The sequence below is a fragment of the Neophocaena asiaeorientalis genome, unplaced genomic scaffold (assembly GCF_003031525.2).
Source record: "Neophocaena asiaeorientalis asiaeorientalis breed wild unplaced genomic scaffold, Neophocaena_asiaeorientalis_V1.1 scaffold533, whole genome shotgun sequence".
Classification (NCBI taxonomy): domain Eukaryota; kingdom Metazoa; phylum Chordata; class Mammalia; order Artiodactyla; family Phocoenidae; genus Neophocaena; species Neophocaena asiaeorientalis.
This window is the reverse complement of record NW_020172671.1, coordinates 1,233,982-1,252,531: the sequence shown is the minus strand read 5'-3', so window position 1 is coordinate 1,252,531 and position 18,550 is coordinate 1,233,982. Positions and strand designations below refer to the sequence as shown.

General features: G+C 33.3%; 1 protein-coding gene across 2 annotated transcripts in view; it reads right to left on the bottom strand.

Moving 5' to 3' along the window:
• CSMD3 (CUB and Sushi multiple domains 3) overlaps window positions 1–18,550 on the bottom strand; it is a 1,062,125-nt gene that overhangs the window by 40,141 nt on the left and 1,003,434 nt on the right. For both annotated transcript variants that reach the window (XM_024739588.1, XM_024739590.1), the window contains 3 exons: window positions 15,551–15,727; window positions 5,525–5,704; window positions 3,751–3,924 (listed from right to left, as the gene is read on the bottom strand). In XM_024739588.1, the coding sequence (XP_024595356.1) occupies window positions 3,751–3,924; window positions 5,525–5,704; window positions 15,551–15,727 (531 nt within the window). The remainder of the gene's footprint in view (window positions 1–3,750; window positions 3,925–5,524; window positions 5,705–15,550; window positions 15,728–18,550) is intronic.

Below are 18,550 nucleotides of genomic sequence, written 5' to 3'. Positions count from 1 at the left end.
ATTAGTCTGATTCAAATATTTTTCCACCTAGTAGACCACCTTAACAATTGTAGATGTTTTGGTATTTTTTTGTTCTATACTGACCAGAATCAAACCACATATTTGTACATATATGGTACAAAGTTGGAGTGTATTCTTGAAAAGACATGTGATTCACAGATAGCTCTATCAGAAACAAAAAAACATAATGGTCTAGGATATACTCTCCAGATTGCTATGTATTTTTTAATGTATATAAAAGATATAGTTATTTGTTTCAATGATACGTGCTCTGTTGAACACTCGGATCACGTATCCTAGTACCCGAGTATTTGGTTGTCTTCCTCTTCAAAATATTGGCGGGGGGTGGTGGTAGTTTTTTAAAGAGAAAAGAAGGCCATCAGAATCCAGATCCATACAAAACCAAGGAATCTCAATGTTCTACAATCACTGAAGAAATCAACTTGACAATAGTTCTAAACAAATTGATTAGATGATTCCATTCAACATATATTTTTAAAGTACTAAAAAACAAGCACTATTCTAGGTAATATTAGGTGCTTGCACTTATTAGTAAACAAACTAAGGTTCCTGCACTTGTGGAGTTTATGCTTTTGTGAGGAAAGCAAACGAATAAACATAATTAATAAGTAAAAATGGTAGTATATGGGAAGATGATAAGTCCCATGGGGAAAAATACTGTGGGCAAAGGAGATCAGGACTGTACATGTGGATGTGCTAGAGGGTGAGTAGTAGTAGTGGATTTTAATAAGGTAGCATGGGTGTCTCTCACTGAGAAAAGGTTTGGAGGAAAAAAACCATTTAGCCATCCATTCTCTCGCAAGGGAGAACATTGCAGATAGAGGAAACAGCATTGCCAAAGCCCTGTGCTGGGTCAAATCTAGCATGCTGGAGGGAGAGTAAGGCCAGTGAGACTGGAGCAGAGTAAGCACGCAGAAGTGTAGGAGAGGATGAGATCAGATGGCTTCAAATCTAGTAGATAACTGAGGCGAAGTACATATAGCATGTTTTCAATTTCTTTTTTACTGTAGTCAAAAATACATAACATAAAATTTACTATTTTAACTATGTTTTAAAAGTATACTCAATTTTCAAATTTGCAGATTCAGCACCTGAAAGCTTATTCCCCTATAAAGCAAACGGAAATAACCAAATGTTTTTAAGTAAAAATGTAGCCTTAAGATAGTTATAGGTTGAGTGACTATAAAATGCATCATCCAAACCAAGACACTTTTGAGAGTAAAAGGAGGATTCTAACTGGATAGGACACCTACGAGGATAACAGAATAAACAAGAATTGCTCCAGGAAACCTGGAATAAATGAATACCTTATTTATAGAATACCTTAGTCTCAAACGCAGTGTTCAAAGACCTTCCCTGAAATTCAAGACTCTAAGAGAAACTTGGACTTTTAAACCTCTTTTTAGAAACATTTTTTTCTTTTAAAACAGTTAAGATGAAAAGTAATCATAAAGTAAATATTAAAATAAAATAAACTGGGGAAATGTTCCAAGTATAGTAACATATGTAAAATAAATATTTATTTATTGTGTTCTGTTTTAATTTTCACCATTTCTTAGATATTGTAAGCCTTAGTGGTACTTGGCATCCAAGCACTTCTAGCAACATAATATCAAACCCCAAAGGCCAGGCTCCTTGTGTTCTTAGTCTTTGTATCTCTAGCACATTTTAAATTCAATGGATATTTCCTCAGTGAACATTATCAATGGGTACTTCAGCTTTAGCAATCATTTCTATTACTAAGTTATCTCACAGTTATTTTATAATTTACTTCTGAAATGTTTCTCTAGCATATTTCTGCTGAGTCATTCAACTCAGAATCTTATCTTTATTCAATGAAAAAAAGAAAGGAGGAGAGATGCAACCACATAAACTCTTCAATCCCCCTTCTCAGACCCCCCATCATTCAATCTGTTTTCTATCTTTAGATTTTCATGTACTAAACCAAACAACCTATTGGTGTCAAGTTTAGAGGCTTAAGACACAGGGTTTATTTTCAAAAGGCTTCAGTTCACAGTGATATAAACTTTAAGATAAAAAGGCATAGTTTGAACAGATTTAATGAGAAAAGATTTTCTTCTTTGTTAAATACCTAAAATTATTGAATTTGGCTATTCAATGGATAAGAGAATTGTCTCTTAGGTCTACCTCTCTGAACTGGAATTCATACTCTGCCATTTACTAGTAATATGACTTTAGGCCACACAATAATGTAGCTGGTCCCCTAAATGATAGCAGAGTTACCCAGTGTCCTTACAATTTGACCTCTCTGAGCCTGTGTCATTATCTATTAAAATGTCATGACTAAACATACTTAGCCAGGAGTTCTATGTACCAAAAATAATATATGTAAAGCAATTGGGACAAAGTGAGCCTTATTATATTTGGATATTTATTACAATTTAAATGTCTATAGTATGTATTTTATTATTATTTGCATTTTAATAGATCAAAAAATAAAACATTATATCAAGAAACTTTTTGATTGAGATTTTTTCATTCATATCAAACAAACTTTACCATAAACTCATCTCTGTAAAATCCCCTTGTTGCTATTTATTCTGAAGTAGCTATAGAATATCTAGTCTCATTCAGAACACATTGGTCTGTTTTAAGATGATCCTTAGCATCAGAATTTTAAGGGTCAATTTGTGTGACATCAACCTTGAGGCTTGGAACACACTCTAATAAATCATATTACCTAGAAGGAGCTTCTTTAGATGTTGCATAAATTGAAGTCTAACAGACCACAATTGCAGAAGTAAATTAGTTTTATGTCTCATGCTCAATAAAACTGGTTAGTAATACTCTCTGTAGCAAATGTGATATGAATGATCTGATGGGCCAGCAAAATGGTGGCATGCATGCCTAGTATTTGCAATCACTTAATAGGAAGCTCTTCAAATAAACTATCAGGTTTATGATCGGCCTTTCGAAATGAGAAATTTAAAATTAATAATGTAGCTTATTTTTTCCACTTTTTCAGTTATGGGTGGAGCTTTTGCATCACATTTTAAGAGATCCTTTCTTACTTCAAGGTCATTTAGGTAGTGTTGTAATATTTAAAACTTTTATATTTAATTCCCTAATGATTTGACATTGATTTGCTATTTGGTGTGAGACAAAGATTGTATGTGTGTGTGTGTGTGTGTGTGTGTGTGTGTGTGTGTTTGTGTAAACGAATTGCCTTATTGCGTTAATTGAAATGTCCATTCTTTCCCCACTGATTTGTTCTATAATACATCAAGCATCAATAAATGGTTCTGTGCTCTCTATTCTCTAACACTGGTTTACTTTCTATCCCTGTACCAATGCTGTAATGTCTTAATTACTATAGCATTCTAAGTTTGATACCTGCCAAGGATTGCACTATATACCAGAGGTACAACAGTGAACAAAAACAAAAATCTCTGCCTTTAAGGAACATAAACCTGAGTAGAGGACATCACCCAAAAAAACAAGATGTGTAAAATGTATAGTGTGTTTTGCAAACAAAGCAGTTTAGTCTAAAAGTTAGAGCAGAAGGAACATAATGGTTGGATTGCATAAAAATAGCTACACTGGTAAATGCTGATTTTAATTGAATTTTAATTATGCATGGGAAAGAGCTTAACAATCTCATATTTGTCCTGGCAAAATCTGAAAAAAATTATGTAACAGCTGTAATCACAGTAAAGTAGCTCTAGGAGAGTGAAAACATATAATTTTAAGTACGGAAAGTATACTTACGTAAGCACTGTGGTACTTCCCCACTCCAGGTACCATTCCCTACACAGGTCAAAACAGCAGGAAAGGATAGTTCATAGCCTGGAGAACAGATGTAGCTAATACTAAAACCCCAGTCGAAATTTGTTCCTTCCAATCTTCCATTAGAAATCTGGGGAGGAGTTGGGCAGGTAACAGCTGTAATTACATTAAAAATGATTAGACACAGCTGTTGAAATATCCTGGTGTTAAAAAAATAAATATCATTAGAAGAGGCATATGTGCTAATTTAACCTTTTGGAGGACAATATGGTGTGGCATGTTTTATTCTCCTGGTAGTATTCCTGAAAAATCCTTGGAATCAGTCCTTCCAGGATGTGACTACTTCTTGGCAACATAATGGCTACTGGTTGTCAGATATTCTCTTACAAAATAACAAGCTTTCTGACATCGAAGGGAAGGCGAAGAGAGGGTGACCTTCTATCCAGTATACTGCAACTGAAAAATTACTGGTTTTATATAAAATTATTTTCCAGTGACATTTAGAAAGACTGAAGTGCTGGGTTGTTTGGCTATATAAAGTGTCAGCATTGTAGCAAGGAATTTGGGAGTAATTCTGTGACATTTTTGAAAACACAGATTATGTATCTCATTAAAATATCCAAATTTTGTTCTATCAACCACTTAGATTCATATGCTAAAACTTACTATATAGCTTCTAAATGCATTATAAAATTTTTAAACATTCATTTTTAAAATTAAGTTGTCTTCGAGCAAAGATGAGTTAGATAAGGTGACAGAGGTGAAGGGAAAATGAGGGGTACCAATTATAAAATCTAAAAATGAGGAATGATTTTATTTTGATGACTAGCAACATATATAAATAAATTTTGGGAGTTGTATAACATTGTCATTATCAGAATCAATTAATAATCTATGAAATATTTTATATTTTAATAATGTATAAAATATAAAATGTCTGTTCATATATTTTCACAGACTAACTGTATATTTATAGTGATCTGATTAGGCAACTGTGTAATCAAGAAGAAAAGAAACACATTGGTATTATTCTTTTGTGTTAGATTACGTCAGGGAGATATTAAACTCGCAATTCATAGGCATTTAGAGATGCACCTTAATGAGAAATCTCGATGATTAACAATCAGTATTACTATAAAACAGTATAAATTATCTGACATTGTATCTACAGTATTTCACAAATAATAAAAAAATTGACAAAAGATTCTGAAAATATTTTCAATGGAAAAACAAATAGCATAAAGTAGTAAACTTACACCTATATTGACTAAAATATTACTTCTAGATTGCATTCTTTAAAGAAACAGGTTTACCTTTTAAGAAAAAGTACAGTTCTACAATTCAGGCTGATTGTTTTCAAATTATAGAAAGTTTTTCTTCCCATCCATGAATAACTCGACCCAGGTAGCTAATCAAGTTAAAGTTCTAGCTCATTATGGTTATATTCTCTTTGAAGTATTCATCAATCAATATAAATGATGATGGTGATTACATAGCACAGAACATGATATTTTTGTTATTTTGGTGGTATGACAGTTCATTATCATTACTTACAATGAGATATAATGTTTTTGTTAAAATGTTTTAAAATCTTATATGTTATTATCTATATGGTTTAAAGCACTCAATTTTGGTACCAGAAAAAAAAGCAAAACAATACAAAAAAAACTATTTAAATTTACTTTAAATTTGCATATTAAGGCCAAAAATATGTGGTGGTTATCACTTATAAATATTGAAGAAATCATTATCATACCTCTACAAGCTGGCATTACTCCACTCCAAGTGCCATTAGTTGTACAAGTCCTGATTCTGGAACCATTCAATTCCATTGTATAGCCTGGCTGGCACATGTAGGAAACATTTTGTCCAACCACATAATCATCTCCATATCTCAGTCCACTGGCTGGTATACCTGGGTCTCCACAACTGATTACTATCAATATTGGATTGGAAGAGCAGATAGTTAATGTGGCATGTATTTAATGGAAAGAAATAGTAAGCATATTCCATACTTAATATAAAAGTAGGGAAAATTAGTCATCATGCTCATTTTTTTTTATCATGCCCATTTTTAATGATAAAACATAAGCATATTTAAACCACATACTGGCAATTCCTGATTATGATCAGTTACTTATTACAGATTCTATACACATGGCTCAGAAACTGTCATTTAGACTCGAAAAGGCCAGGTTAGTATGCTATTATGTTGTAAAAAACTGTGATGTGGTAACCTCTTCTAACCTGAATTAAATAATCATGGAGAAGCTCTCCTATAGGATCGAGATTTCTAACATAATATTTGAAATTTATACTCTTATATATGGTTACTGAAATCTCTAATTTATCAGGCTTGCTGGACTGAGAGTATATTTTCTGCACAGTGCCACTCAACTGGATATTATCATAGTTTTCAACTAACATAATGCTAGGTGCAAAAATAATAATTTTATTGAATAAATGAAAGAATGAATAAACTATAAAATGTGAATTTATCACATACTGGGCAAGATACATAATTTGTGGGTCTAGTGAAAAATGAAAATGCCAGAGCTAGGGATAGAGAAATCAATTTCCCATTTCCATCATCTCATTGCCATCCCAAGTGACAGAAAAATCCTCAAGAAATTGCGACCTCCACTCTGGAATGTGTTTGCTTCCTGGATTAGGGGTGAGTAAGAGGCCTCTGTCAAGTGCTTGCCAAATCTGCCTTGTATCGCCAGTCTAGGAAAGGGTTAGCTGCTGCCCTGCCTCTGCCCCAAGACTCCATGAGTACAGCCAAATCCAAGCAGCCCCACCCACGCTTGCACCCAGACCCCACAAAGGGGTGAAGAACAGAGGTGCAGTGTGAGCCTCCTTCTGCTAATGACATGATGGACCGGCTGGGCAGAAGGCATCAGTGGCCCAGAGCAGGGGTGGGAGTGGGAAGGCCAGGCAGGGCCAGGGGCAGCAGGTGGTAGGGAGCTAAAGGCCTATAACCCATCCTAGAAAGATAGGGAGGCAGGGAGGCAAACTGTACAAGAGCAGACTCTCCAAACCTTCAGCACATGCTCCATTGTCCCAGTGGGCTTTAATTATAAAACACAAATTCAAAGATTAAATCATTAAAAAATTTGAGACAGTGATCACAGAGCATTAAACACCAACCACAGGAGGCTTTTGAGCACGAGATTCTAACAATCATGCTGGTCCATAAAGCTGTCTCAAATTACATATATAATATTCTCATTTATAAAATGACACCACACAAAAACTTTCAAAAAGACTGATTACAGCATAGGAAACAGAATTAAGTCTAAATATGGCATTTAAGAACAAAGCATAACAGAGATCATATATAAGCCACAAAAGCACTTGCTGTTTTGAGAAACATGATTTAAGCATGCTTGGCTAAACGCTTTCTGGTGGCTAAGAGAAAAAGGAAAACACAAAAGGTCACATCACTTTTCCTTTTCTGGAGACAAAAAACATGTAGCATACCTACCTTTTAGTATTTGTTTTGCCTTTTGAATTTTTTTTTCATAAAAGGACAAACAATTTTACCAGGTAAATCTAAGTTATACTATCTCATTTTTATTTTGAATTAACAGTAATTAATTAATAGTTCCCATTTTGGAAGTCTAGGGTTAAAGACTAAAAATAGATTAAGACATCAAAGACCTTAATGACAATTAAATTATATTGTATTTATTAATTTACCATTAAAATTATGAATGTCAAGGTTTTTTTCATATTATTCTAATCTGTTGAGCCTAAGAAATTTAGGACCATGAATGATGACATTTAAATTAAAGAATAATATTCACAACATTCCGCCTGCTAATCCTCAGAGCCCTGAAGAGTTTGCTGAAATCACTCATTGAGTGTTTCTATCTGACTCCTAATAAGAGTTTTGTATATAGGATGATTTTAATTCTTTTAGTTACTGACAAGGAAAATATTTTTTAAATCGTACAACTGAGTTGAATAGGAAATCAAATCCTACTTGTTTACCATAAGATGTCAATTCTTTTTGCAGTTTTAAAACGTGTAATCATATAAAAATGAGTTTAAGACTTCAATTTATTTTATTTTACTTGTTATTTTATATTTTTAATCTAGATTCAAAGCTAAGAAGAAAGAAAATTAAAGAGAACATCAACAGATAGTTATTGTTTTCTGGGCAGTGCTTTACAGACTGAATTAGAATTCTGGCAAGAAAGAACAGCTAAGCCAGTCGTAAGGCACATGAGCTGAGTGAGATGTAGCCACCCAAAGAAGACAGAGGGTTTATTTTAGAGAAGCACTGAGGAAGAGTTCTGCATATCTTGGCAGCATCATGAATGAAATGCCTGATAACAACAGCTTCAGAAGGATTTGTTCTGGTGGTTTCATAATGAAGCAAAGGTCAAAGAGGAAGTTTCCAATAGCAACAATCTTTGTAAACAGCACCTGCTCCACAAGTCAATTCAGTCACCACCAGCTTGTTTTCAGCAACAAAAAGAGGCTTTCGGGGTTTTTTAGGCAAAATCTTAGAATAGTAGCTCTTTAGGGCTTTCCCCTAAAATTCAGAGACATTAGTGCCTAACAACAGGGTGCTGTGGTTTAATGCAAGAGAATCTTTTCTAAAGTCACCAAATCCCTTATGCACACAGCAAGAGTGCACGCACACAGCAAGAGTGCACGCACACAGCAAAAGCGCACGCACACATATGCATCCACACACCCAACAACCAAATAAACTCCATGAAGGCAGTTATTTTGTCTCTTTTCTACACTACTGTATTCTCTGAGCCTAGTCTTGGGCATGACTTATCATAAGAGATTAAGTAAAATAGTTGTTTAAAGAATAAATGAGTGAATGAGTATGTAAGGAATAAACAACTCAAATTCTCAAAAACACATGAATTGTTTGAAAGGTTTGAGTTTGGTTTTGTGTGAGCTTTTCTAATTAGCTTCTATCATGTAATTGATGCTTATTTGGCATCATTTATGATAAATCTAAGTATATAACCTCTATGCTAAATATAAAACATAATTGTACTAATTCTAGTCAATCTATGCCACCTCAAAACTACTTTCTCTTAACTTCTTAAATGAACATTATAAATATGCATTTAAAAAAAAAATATGATCACATTACCCACACTTTTACAACAGAATTCATTTTTTACTCAATACCTAATGAACATTTTTGCATGTTAATACATATAGATCCATTTAACTTGTTTTTAATGACATGATATTCCCTTGCATGGATATACATGCAATATGATTCATGTAACCAAACCCCTGTGACTGATATCATCATTTTCCCACTGTACACAGTGCAGCAATGGACATGCTTGCTTGGACATTATTACACATGTGCTTTGCTGGGTTTCAAGTCCAGAACAGAGTTCTGTAGCACAATGAAGTTCCAGAAAGGTGCTCAAGCCACTTCCCTGGTAACACTTTTGATTCTACACAATCTCCCAATGCAAAAGTTAGTTCCCTTTTTATATCTTAGTAAGGTAAGTTTTCTCAACTTTAACCTTGGCACTATGACATTTGGGACCAATAATTCTTGGCTGCTTTATGCATGGGGGAGGTGTTTAACATTGATCTCTACCTGCTAGATACCAACAGCTCATCCCACTCACTTGCAATGTGACAGCCAAATATATGTCCAGACATTGCCCCTGGGAAGCAAAATCACCCCTGTCTGAGAACCGCTGCCCTGAAGGATAATTCTCTCTTCTTGAGAAGATTTAGATGACTTTTTAGCTTCATCTCCCCCAGTTTCATTCTGGGATAGCCCCCAGATTTCTCTTGTGTAAGACTAGCCCAGCTCCCTGACCTATCCTCTACAAAAAAATCCATGAGAATTCTCAGGCTGGTAAAAAAAGATTGAGTAAGAGCCATTTCTGTGTTGGCTATTTGGAACAAAAAGCTGTAGTTTCATTCATCACTGGATATGATTAAGTATGCTGTCCCTGGCCTAAATAACTTGTAGGATGCAGGGCATTGATCAGTTTGGAAGCAGAAGTCCTGGTAGGTTAAAAAAAAATCCAAGAAACAAATTATATACATACATATATATATATATATATATATATATATATGTATACATATACAGATATATATATATATTTTTTCTTCTTTTTCTTTAGACCTGACAGCCAATCCTTACTTGACAAGCCCTGTCCTGGCACAGATTGTATCTTTTTCCCAAACACTATGTGCCCTAGGTACCAGAGGTGGCTCTGCCTGTTAGATTTTGTGAAAGATAATGTTTCCATACTATTAGTATCTTGAAGGGTTTCTGTGTTAACAAAAAATGTATATATGTTTTTAATGAGTATTTACTTGTGCTTAGTTTTTAGATCTTCTCTCTCAGTCTGAACATTACAGAAGGGGACTTCACCAAATCTTAAAATCAGGACACTGTTACAAGCTTCTTGGTATTGTAGCAAATATCTTTTCCTTCCAGCTTGGTTTAAGTTCTGTGGATGTTTAACATTTATAATTTCTCTGCCAAAGTGTTCACGATATTTGAATGCATGGTTTTGATCTCATGATATATTCTTTTACTCACCCATGAGAAAATTAGTTATACTAACTTTATACTAATTTTAACTAATATACTCCAGCACTGGTGGTGGGTTTAATAAGGACCTGTCTGGAGATGCAGAAGGATAGGCGTAGAGAAGAGGGAAGAGTTCTTGGTTTTGAGGCATATTTTTAGAGAAAGATTAAGTGTACAATTTCTCAATTCCTCTATAATCTGAAGCTGGAGAATATTAGCAGTTAGAATTTATGTGAGGAACATTTTATCCTTTTACCAATATCTGTAATAAGGCTAGATATGAGGAAGAAAAGTAGGGGCATTACCATTATTATTAAATTATGTTTATTCCAAAAATGTTTTCTAAAATCATGAAAATGGATAAGGAAAATCACAGGTGACACATCTACACATGTGATTGGAAAGGAGTGTTTTAAGAACAAAAAAATCTGTGTGTGTTTGTGCGTGTGTGTGTGTTTGTTTTGCTGCTGGGAAATCAAGCAAATAAAAGGTATATTTGCAAATCACTCTGGTAGGAAATTCTCAAAGGGCAAAAATGCTTGAAATGCCAAAGCTACTTTACTGCGTGTGAAATATTAGAGACCAGAGACCAACCTTACTAAACTTTGCCAGTTCCTGGCAAAGGGCTCTATGATAGGTTCTGGGTAAATGATGTTTTATTAACTGAATCCATACGTCATCCAATTATATTATATACCCACGGTTCTCTTTCTATTTCATTTAAACTGTATTTTATATAAACTATATTACTATAATAAGTTAAAAATAAAATAATATTCTAAAAATTGGATCACTCCTTTGATTATCACTATGCAGGAGGTACTAGCTGCCTAAGGATAATTAGCCCAAGGATAACTAGCCCAGTTACGGAGGGGGAAAACATTTAAAGTAGCCAAAATTTCATTTTTAAAATGTAGAAAAAAAATCTAAATATAATTCAACTCTTTATATTTTACTTTCATTCAACCATTGTAACTAGATTCAACTATATTTTAAGACTTTTATTAATTCTTTCCTATTCAAATCATCCTATATTGAAACGTGTGTCATGTAATCAATCTTGTTGATTTTATCTCTTTCAACTGATACTGTCCTAAATCTATCAGATCCCTATTTTCAATGATAATATATGTGATTCAACAGTACTCCTGTTCTTCTCTTTTGACTCATCATATTAAAATATTTCATCTCCTGCAAGATTTAGATTTATTATTGACATACCTGTACTATATGTTTGAACTCTCATCTTGAGATAACCAAAAAATTATTGCTAAGCTATATAGAGAAAATTGCAATTTTAAGTGGAAAGTACTGTTGAGAAAACACAAATTTTATAAGTGATCAGCTCATTAAAAAATGACATAACTTTGCAGAACTCCAATTGGTAAATGTAGACAAATTGGAAAAGTAAGAGAGGAACAGGCTATAAATTAACAAAACATTTTCATATGCTTTATAAGCAATGCCCTATATCTATATCATGTCAAATATATTTGACCATGGTAAAAAAAAAATAGGAAATAAAGCAAGAAAACAAGGAGGAGGAAGAATACAGAAGGAGAAAGTGAAGTGAACTTGATAACATTGCTTCCTGAGTTAAAAAGACTTGAGTTTAAATCTTAGAATCTACATTTACTAGCTGTGTTAGCACAGGAAAGAAAGTTATATTTTCTCTGTAAGATACCATTTCTTCAAATGTGAAATAGAAAGGATAATAGTATATACTTTATAGATCTGTTCTGAGGATTAAGTGAGAGAACTTGTGTAAAGCACTTAACATAAATCCTAACAAATGGTAAGCAATGACAAATTTATTTATTATGAATAGAAATAGTAACACTTTGAATGAAAAGAAAAAAAGGAATGTTTTGTTTTCTTTAGGTGGGTTTTCCAAAAATTGGAATTAGGAATTTGGTTTAGAAATTTAGTTCAATACTTTAAATTTTTTCATACTTAATTTAATTCATTTTAAATTCATGTTTATGTCCTTGCATACAGATACTAGAAAAATAATGCCTACAAAAGGCAATTACATTAAATCAAAATTTATTAAACATATGCTTTATTTGAATTTAATGTTTCTGGTATATATAAGGAATGAAAAAATTAATTTACTGGGAAATTTCATCCATTTATGTGGCAGAAATAACTTTAGTGGTGAGCTCTGTCAGTATTCAGTAAATCAGTTAGATGATTTGGTGCCTCAATTTCCTGACCAATGCATATAAGTCTACGATACAATCTCTTCCAGCTCCAAAATTACATGATTCTATCAATCGTATATTGAAATTAACTTCCACTGCAAATTAATGAGAAGGAGCCTGAAACACTTGTTCTAATCAACAACAGATCACCACATATAAAATTTTCAGTATGTTAGATTCTTTAATTACAGGAGTTTAATCTATTTTAATTTCCACTGAAACTTCTCTCTGTGTTTCTTTTTGAAGGATATTTTTATTTTTGCTTTTGGTTTGGGTTGCTACTGAGGTGTTTGCTGTGAAGTAAATCAACTGTTAAAATTCTCAGTTTCTAGTTTAATAGCAATTCATCATTTAAAAGCTAATGCTTGAAATACCTTACTCAACACAATATTTCTCCTTGAACAACTGACATAAAGAGACTTTAAATTTTGATACGTCATTTGCTCCCGGTCTGTGTTGAATTGAGTGTTTTTTAACTCGTTTAAAAATTCCTAAGGAAAACCAAAAACAATTCAGTAAAAAATTTAATCTAATTTTCAATCTTAAGAACTAGTATGTGTTTTTCTTTACTAAAGTTGGAAAATACTTTAAGTAAAAGACTTAGGTATTTATCCATGAATTTAAAAAATTGTTATTCAATGTGAAAAAAATGTTACTCAGTATATTTCCTTTATTCTGAATATATTCATTATTTCCTTCTTTTTCATAACTATATATTGAAAACATACTATATACCAGAAACTGTGTGCTATGTTATCTATAAATTACAAGCCCTCTCTGCAAGTATTTTAAAATGGAGTGGAATGGTAAGTCATGTGCACTAATGGCTAAATTAAATTCATATGAGATATTTGAGTCAGTCAACAACTATTTACTTGGTCAATTTATGTATCAGGTGCTAGAGGGTCAATGATATAAACAGCCCCAGTTACTAATGCCCTATTAAGTTTATAGTTTAGTGATGTAAGGAACTGCCATAAAAGAGTTATACAATGTAGAGAGATCAGTTTTAGCCAAAGCGGATATGAGGAAGAAGTGTCCTAAGAAGGCTTTTGCCAAATGTGCCGTTTGAGCTAATACTTAAAGGGTACTAGGTAAGAGTTTTAAAGGCTCAGATTGGGGTGGTGTACTATGAAAACAGTAAAGCATATTTCTTAATTGTTAGAATGTTCAGTATTTTAAAAAATGAGACATTTTCAAAGTAAGTAGGAGGACTTCTTTCCTTCAAGATGGAGAAACAAGGAAGAATTTACTCTCCATTTGAAGCAGCTTCCCAATCCCACCCCCCTCAAAAAAAGTACAAGTTTCATCAGGCAGCAAAGTACAGTGATCCTTGAGTGACAGGAAACAAATGGGGTGATTGCTATGACTGCCTCGTCTTACTGCCCAAAGAGAGTTTCCAGGCTGTGGCACAGGGAGAAGGACCCCATGCAGAGCCCGGCAGACTCCCTGAGTTGAAAAGATGGATTGGACAGGAGACAACAAAGTGGACAGACTTAGTGAGACAGAATACAAGAGAGGACACACACACAGATCTCTGGAGACGTAAGGAGAAAATTCCTTGAGTTATTTGGCAGAATACTGATTAAGCCATGAGAAAACTGCCCAAGGTGAAGTAAAAAACTACTCGCAAAGATTAGATGTAACAGTATCTGGTGCTGACACAAGGCCAGGAATATAACTTGTTACTGATTCAAATCAACAACTGAGAAATATTTTGCTATTGCACATTTGGCTGATATGTTCTATTCAGTGCTTATTTCAACAACCTTCCAGCCATAGTGTGCCTTTACCTTTGAGGAGACACAATACACGAAGTATCTCAACAGTTTTCAGGCAAGATATTAACTACAACTAACTTTCTCAAGAATCACAGATATGACATGGCATTAGTTTGACAGCATCCTCCTCTGAATAGATTATTTCAGCTATTTATTCAGGAAATACAAATACTCACAAAAGAGCTAAAGAAAAAGGTGGGGGATGCATCATTTGCCCAAACATGGTACAAGCCCCTGCCTTCTTAGTAAATTTCTGGGAATTACTAGGTCAGCAAAGGGCTGCTCTACCACTGACACTGTCAAGAACTATTGACCTTCTCCACACCACAACATTAAAATAAGCCCAGCATCTTTTTGGATCCTGGAAGCAACATGCTTCTCATTTACAAATTTTACTTACGCCCGTTTATGTTAATATTCACAAATGACTTTTAATGAGGGCCTCTACAGCAAAAGTATAATCTGTTCAAATTTCAACACGCAAGAAACTTCCATTAATCTCCTCTGAGCCTATTTCACTCAAGGGCTTTAGCAACGTCTCATGACTCCTTGAATGAGTCTCTGAACACATCCTAAAATAGCTTTTCTTTCAAAAATTTCATGATTTACATGATGCTACTGCAGTTCTTCTTAATATAAGCAGCAGTGATTTTCCAATGGATAGATTATTGTTAGTTAAATAAATTCTACTTTTCCATATATAGGCATTAATTTATATATAGGAATTTTAAATACATTAAAAAAATCCAACAAGTGGGTAATTTCATTATGATGCTGAATCTCTGAAATGCCACATTTTTTAACATCTCAAGAGGGCAAATCAGCCATCAGGACTTCCGACAATAGTGCACGAACCCAAAAATAATCAGTCTGCTTTTTCAAAAACCAAGTCAACAATTAATATGTGCTAGACTGGCAAAACGAAAGTACATTCCTTGTATTTTTAGTCTTGATTATAGCTGATAATTCATCTCTGTTTTTAACATACTGTAAAATTACATTTAATAGCACTGATATTCTGTGATCCCTCTTTTCTCTGCCAATGTGATACCTTGGAAGCCAACTGATTCTTAAACTCACTAGTGTACACTTGAACCGTAACACTATCATCATCTTTTAATGCGAAGGACAATACAAATATTCAAAACCCTGCCTGGTTTGATTAATTACAAAACACACGCATACATGTTTATATAACTATTTTTCACATACCTAGTGATACTTCAAAATACTGAGAAGAAACTTACTTGTACAGTTAGGCAAAGTTCCAGACCACGTTCCATTGGCTGTGCACTGCCTAACTGAAGGTCCAGAAAGGATATATCCCTCCATGCAGGAATAAATGACTGAACTAGAAAATGTTGTGCCATCAATCCGAAAGACTTTTCCATTGGCTGTTGTCCCTGGGTTACCACACTGTACAGCTATAAAACAAAATGGTTAAGAGTATATATAAAAATAGTGCATTTAGGAATCCTCTCACAAAAAGTTAAGGACTAAATGATTGTTTCAGATTATCCAAAGGAGCAATAAAATCCTCTAAAATAAGCATTGAATTCTCTTTTATAAGGAGTTGAAATTCAAGATGAATTTATATCTTATTAGTTTAATTACTGGGATACAAATCATATAAAAGCTACTTTTTAAAGAATTTTGTGAGTCATTTTGGTAAAACTTTGTACAGTAATTACTTGAGAGTATTGCTTTGGGGTAACACAAAGTCTTTCAGAGAAGAATTTTAAGAGTCTCTGCCTAAAAAGCAGCTCATGTAAAACTGGAAGATATGTAACGAGAAGAAACAAAGATTTACTATAATTATACTTGTAAGAAAACAGATATAAAATATACACTGATTTACTATAATTATACTTGTAATAAAACAGATATAAAACACGCTTAAATATTATAAGCATCATGTATGTTTTTATTTATATAAGTATATAACTGATTTGCACTAAAACTTTATAATCTCTATTTCTGGACCAAAGTGTACAAAAAATTAACTGAGTAAAAACAAAGTCACTAAAATTCTAGGAATGATTTTCATTAAGTTTTCAATGTATCCTAAATAGGAGTCAGAAACACAAATGCCTTATATGATTATTCTGTATTATGTTTAACTATTTGCCATCAATGGCATCAGTGAATTTTTTAAATATATTAAAAGCAAGCCTATGTCAAATGCAGTACCTAATTTTGTTGTAGTATAAGAAGGCATCTTAATACTTTACAGAATTTGCTATCTATACGAATATGAAGTGTAATTATAATTTCAGAAAGTACCACATATATCTATCTCTTGCTGCATCTTAAATATTTAATTTTGTCGATCATTGGTAGTGGTGCTGTATGTTTGTGTGTATGTGTGTGTAGACAGAAAACTTATACATCTTGCACATTACAATTAGGACAGCTTTCTTTCATAAAGGTTAGTACCTGGAGAGTTTTCCATTATGTGTGTATTCATAATCTACCTAACTAATCTCCTGCTGATAAACATGAAATTTAGTTTAGTTTAGTTTCTCTATCATTTTTGGTTATAATGTACTCTAGCTTATATACACAACTATGTACATTGATCCTATTTTTATGATAAGTTTCTGAAAGTGGAATTTCTGGAAAATTTTAATTCTGAAAAATATTTTTAAGTATATATAGTGTTATCCAAGATATTAGAAAAATACACACTTGTATCAATAGTGTGAAAGTTTGCTTATTTTCACACATCCTCTCCAATACCATGTCCCATCATTTTTTTTTTTTTTTTTGGTACGCGGGCCTCTCACTGTTGTGGCCTCTCCCGTTGCAGAGCACAGGCTCCGGACGCACAGGCCCAGCGGCCATGGCTCACGGGCCCAGCCGCTCCGTGGCATGTGGGATCTTCCCGGACCGGGGCACGAACCCGTGTCCCCTGCATCGGCAGGCAGACTCTCAACCACTGCGACACCAGGGAAGCCCCAGTATTTTTATTTTCTTTAGGAAAAAAAAATTCCTCAAAAGTGGAGTTAATAAATCAAAGCTAAGAATATATATGCATTTTTATCAACTTAATCTAAAATATAATTTTAAAAAACCTCTAGAAATGTTTTAAAGTTCTAGTTTTGCTGCACATACGCTACAATTTCATATTAAAGCAGGTGAAAAATGATGGTTAGATGTTTAATTGTAATATTCTGATTAGTAGTTATGTAGAATTTCTTCTATAGTTTGCAATTTTATTTTGCTCTTCTGTATTTTCTGTTCATTTCCTCTTTCCAGTCATCTGCTAGAATCTTTTTCTAAGTGATTTGTATGAACTCCATTTTATGGGGAAAATATTAATTCTGTTTTATTTGCTACAACTCCTAGGTCTATTTTGTCTGTAATGTGTACATTAACAAAACAAGGTCAGCACCAGGTTGCATTTCGTCTAAAAATATTTTGCAGTTCAGCTGAGCAAAGAGCTGGCTTAGATATCAACCACATAATGTACGACATCACTATAAAGACTTTGCCTTTGGAAAGTAAGTTTGAGAAATAAAGTGAAGACAGTGTGCTTAGTGTCTTTTGCTCCACAACTTTGTTCCCACCCTTTCCCTATAATAGAAATTGAGCTGCGATTCTCTCTTAAGATTATTAATTTAGTCCAGTTATAAAAAAGATAACTATCTTTCCTAGAATATGGATATTAATTTTAAACATAATACAAGTGTCTGAAAATATAGTCAATCAAAAAACTGCCAAGGAGGTTTTATTGGGAATTGTTTTCTATTTATAAAACCCATACATTTGGTATAACATCAAGTACATTTCATACATACCTTTGCAAGTTTAGTTTTTGCACTAAAATAATCTCAAAAAGACCAATTTAAATTATAAGGGTAATTTTCCAGCAACATTTCCTTTTCTAGGCAGTGTTGTAAAAATTATGTTTACTCTGAATCAGTCAGAACAATTAACAATTTTACTTAAACACCCTAAATATTAAGAATTCTAGTTATGAGCAATACCTATAAATAAAAATATCATTTATACTTAGACATCTGTTTATATTTTTCCATTTCTACAAACCTGAAGACTAAAACAGATCATGAGATAATGTTGATGTGAGAACAACCTAATTTCTTCCTAGTGGTGTCAACAATACAGAGCACTGTGATAAAGGGAAAGACAAAATCTTTTTAACTTTTCCAATCCTGATATCTACTGTGATGTGAACAATGTATATAAATGATCCATGAAAGATAATTTTAATAACTTAATAATTG